The sequence below is a fragment of the Marmota marmota genome, unplaced genomic scaffold (assembly GCF_001458135.2).
Source record: "Marmota marmota marmota unplaced genomic scaffold, marMar, whole genome shotgun sequence".
Classification (NCBI taxonomy): Eukaryota; Metazoa; Chordata; class Mammalia; order Rodentia; family Sciuridae; genus Marmota; species Marmota marmota.
The window spans coordinates 6414249-6418020 of NW_025999945.1; the positions used below are offsets into that span (position 1 = coordinate 6414249).

Here is a 3772-nt window from a genome sequence, read left to right on the forward strand (position 1 = left end):
GACACCAAGAGGAAGAATGTTCTCATATGCATGGCTATGAGAACCATTTCTGGGGAATCCCATTGCCTTAGGTGGCTAGATTAGAGAGCATCAGCATTGGGAAACACATCGTCATTCAGTCCTAATATGATCTGTTTGAAGGCTCAGGATGCTGCTGGCACATGGGGCTTCTCTCTTCCTATGAATAAGCAAGAGGTTACATAGATGCTTAATGACAGTGAGCACTCTCCAGAAGGTAAGCAATGGATAGAACACTTAGTAACACACACCTCTCAGAGAAAGGCAGTACTCTTGGAATAAAATTCCTATTCAGAGAATTACATAATTTTATGCCATATCTGAACAATCCCTGGTTCCAGATGAGCAAACAGGAGCAGAGGGGGAGGCATGACTTCTCCAAGTTCACACAGCCATTTTCATAGGTCCTCCTGACTCAGAGGACTCTGAAGTAACTTCCAGGTCCTTACACCCAGAATGTCCCCCAGGCTGGGAGACAGGAATTCACACCTCAAGACAATCTTTGTCACCAGCCTTCTCTCAACCAGTTCTCAGGAGGAAACAAAGAAGGAATCTCCACCTCCGCTGAGGTTTCAATTTCTATGAGCAGGAATTTGCCAGGCTTAGTTTCACTTTCCACTTTCAGTTTCTAATCTTCAATTGCAAGGACACATCTGCAGATTACATCATCTGTTCCTTATAAATCCCTGTCCTGGGGTTCCAATTTATGAGCATATCTACAGACAGACCACCAGATCTCTGAGAAGCCCCCTGAACTGAAAACACTGCAGAACTGCAGCCTCATTCACAGCAACCATGAGGTAAGGATTTCTTTGCTTTTTGGCCATTATATTTAAGTGTTAATACTATCTCAGCAAGTTAGTTCTCTGAGATCAAGCTTTCTAATTTTTCTATTTGATTATCCACTCATAATGTGTGTGTGTGTGTGTGTGTGTGTGTACACATGCAAGGACATTTATAGCCACAGCTAAGCTGTTGTATTCATGTAGGCATTTTCATTTCTGTTGAACTTATGTAGCTACATTCATGCAATTCCTGAAGCAGACTAGGACAGAGGAAAAGAGTTTTGCAAGAAGAGAGAAAATGATTCCAGAATCAGAAATTCTTTTTCCTCACACTATTGCCCATCTAGGGAAAAGAGATCAGGTTGTCAGGTTAGAGACATCTCATTCTCCTCACTCCTCATTTTGGTGGGAAAGGACCCACACAGTAGTGTGAGGTTCATGGAGCCTCCCAGATGTCTGGGGAGATACTGTGGGGATGGGGTGAGAAGCTCATGGCCTTCCTCTGGAGACTCCTCAGTTCACCTTCTGAGGGGCCAGCTCTGATGAAGCTCTGACTAGACTGAAGGTGAGCAGATCATAGTTCCTGTGACCTCCAGTCCCTGCAGGTCCTTGGCATCCACCTGTCCATGGGTGTTGGCTGGAGGTCTGTGCTTAAGAACATTCACATCTTTCTTACCAGAAAGGCCCAATGGGAATTTCTCTATGGTCCCAACTGAATCCTGAATCAAGTAACTCCTGAGATCAGCAGATAAAAAATCATTAGTTAACATTAACTTGCAAATGTCCCCTCAGAGTTCCACTGGGAAAAAATTGGGAGGGGAAGAATTTCCAGAAATCACACAATCACAGGTCTATGATCAACCCTCCTGCAAAAACAGATTAGTCACTGCCTAAAATAATCAATTAAGCATAAACATTGTAAAAATAGTTATCACTCCCTGAATGCTTATTAAGTGCCAGTCTGGCTTCCAACAGTATAATATAAATTATTATATTTAATCTTCAAAAAAAACCAATGAGGCAGGTACCTATATTATGACTTTGCAATATGGAATCTTAGATCTCGAAATGTAGTGATTACACAGACAATAAGAAGTAGAGTTTAGATATGAATAAGTCTGTTTATTAAACTGTTAAACTGAAGTTTCCCACAGAATCACAGTGGGTTTGCATGACATCACTTCAGGTGGCATCCTAATATGTTGTTACATTTTGATGATTTAACGTTAATTTCAACCTATGCTAGGAAAAAAATTATATGTGTCATATATAATATTTAAGTTATATAATTTGTAAAATTTCTATTTAGGTTAGCAGCATGAGTCTTTTTATTAGGATAATATAACATGTAAGACAAAATTTGTCATCTTTAACTTTTCAAACTCTAAAATTCACTGGTATTTAGCACCTTCACCATGCTGTGTGAGCATCATCACCACGATGACGTAGTTTAAGGACATCTAATAACTGTGAGAAGAACCTCGTACACATTGTCACTTCCTACTCGGCCCTCTCTCAGGCCCCAGCAAACTTTCATCTGCTTTCTGTGTCTCTGCATTTGCCTGTTTGGCTCTGTCATATGAATGGACACATACAATATGTGGCTGGAATGGATTCTTTCAATTTTATGTTGCCTTCAGCCTCCATTTTGAAGACGAGTTGGCCTTTCTCATGTGGAAGCTGAGTGAAGTTCCTCTTGACACAGCTCCCGGTTCTTTACTACCTCCCAGCTCCTCAGGGTGACTGATCCAGACATCTGCCTTCTGCAAATTTCTCCTGGTAACCAGTTTTGTGGGACCTCCCTTTGGGACCGGTCAATAATTAATTCCTTAGGAGATTCATCCTACTCACCCCTAAGCCCTTCCCAGACTGGGCAGATATGCCACAGTATCCACCTCTCAGTGACACCATGATCCCATAGAACTGGAACCAACTTGCTCTAAGCCCACCAATTAGAACTCTCTGCAGGATTCCCACCTGAGTGATGTCTTGGACCCTAATAAAGGATTGGGCCCGTATGAGAAGAGCCTAGTGATATTCTTTCTCTCTTGGTCCCCACCCACTGGTTGAGCATCAATGTCCCTGAAGTTCCCTACTTCCTATTGTCCCTGAAAGGCATCTTGCCCTCTTTTCTCTGGGATTTATAAGTGGTGGACTTCTTCTGTTATTTCATTGGTTGTTTGAGTTGCCCTCTTGTGTTTCACCTGGGTAACAAACCTGCAGTTAACTTCTTTCCAGGTCAGAGCTGCCTCAGAGAGTATATGCTCAGGTGTGAATGAAGAGGACAAAGCCAGAAAAACTATGGATTTTGCCAGTGTCTACAGATTTGCTATAAGGGGGCACCTGGTCATGGGTCAGATATTTAGGCACTGGACTGTCCACCCAAATATAGATGTACCCTTGGAAGACACACTGCAAACATCCATGAACAAATGCTTGAAGTCTCATCAGAGCTGGACTAGAGTTTGTAGACACTATCATGAGAGCCCTCTCAAACCACTGCCTTCCCACCTACAAAAACAAAACAGGGTACTCACGGTTGGCTTCTTTCATTTAACCCAATGTTTTTAATGTACACATGTGTTATATCAGGTGTGCATGGTTCATTGCTTTTCATGGCTAAAATTTTTTCAATTTTGTGGGTATATAACTTTTTATTTATCCATTCATCAATTAATGAACTTTTGCATAGTTTTAACCTTTTGGCTATCGTGAATGGTGCTGAGAATGAATATAAATATACAAGTGGTGTTTTCAATTATTTTGAGCATATATTCTGATGTGTAATTCAATAAAAAAATATATTCTGTAGTGAATCATATGGCAATTGTAAATTTAACTTACTGAGGGACTGCCAAACTCTTTTCCATAACAACTCTACCATTTTACATTCTCACCCAGCAATGTATGAGGGTTCCAATTTCTCTACATCCTCACAATTCACTGGCTATGTTCCTCCCCCCCCCCCC

The 3772-nt window shown here is 41.4% G+C and overlaps 1 protein-coding gene across 1 annotated transcript in view; it reads left to right on the forward strand.

Annotated features, from left to right (window-relative positions):
• The first annotated feature begins 381 nt into the window (after window positions 1–381).
• LOC107154466 (interferon-induced protein with tetratricopeptide repeats 1) overlaps window positions 382–3772 on the forward strand; it is a 9791-nt gene continuing 6400 nt past the window's right edge. Inside the window, exon 1 of the mRNA XM_015500103.2 lies at window positions 382–818. Coding sequence (XP_015355589.1) covers window positions 814–818 — 5 coding nt within the window. The 5' untranslated portion in view covers window positions 382–813. The remainder of the gene's footprint in view (window positions 819–3772) is intronic.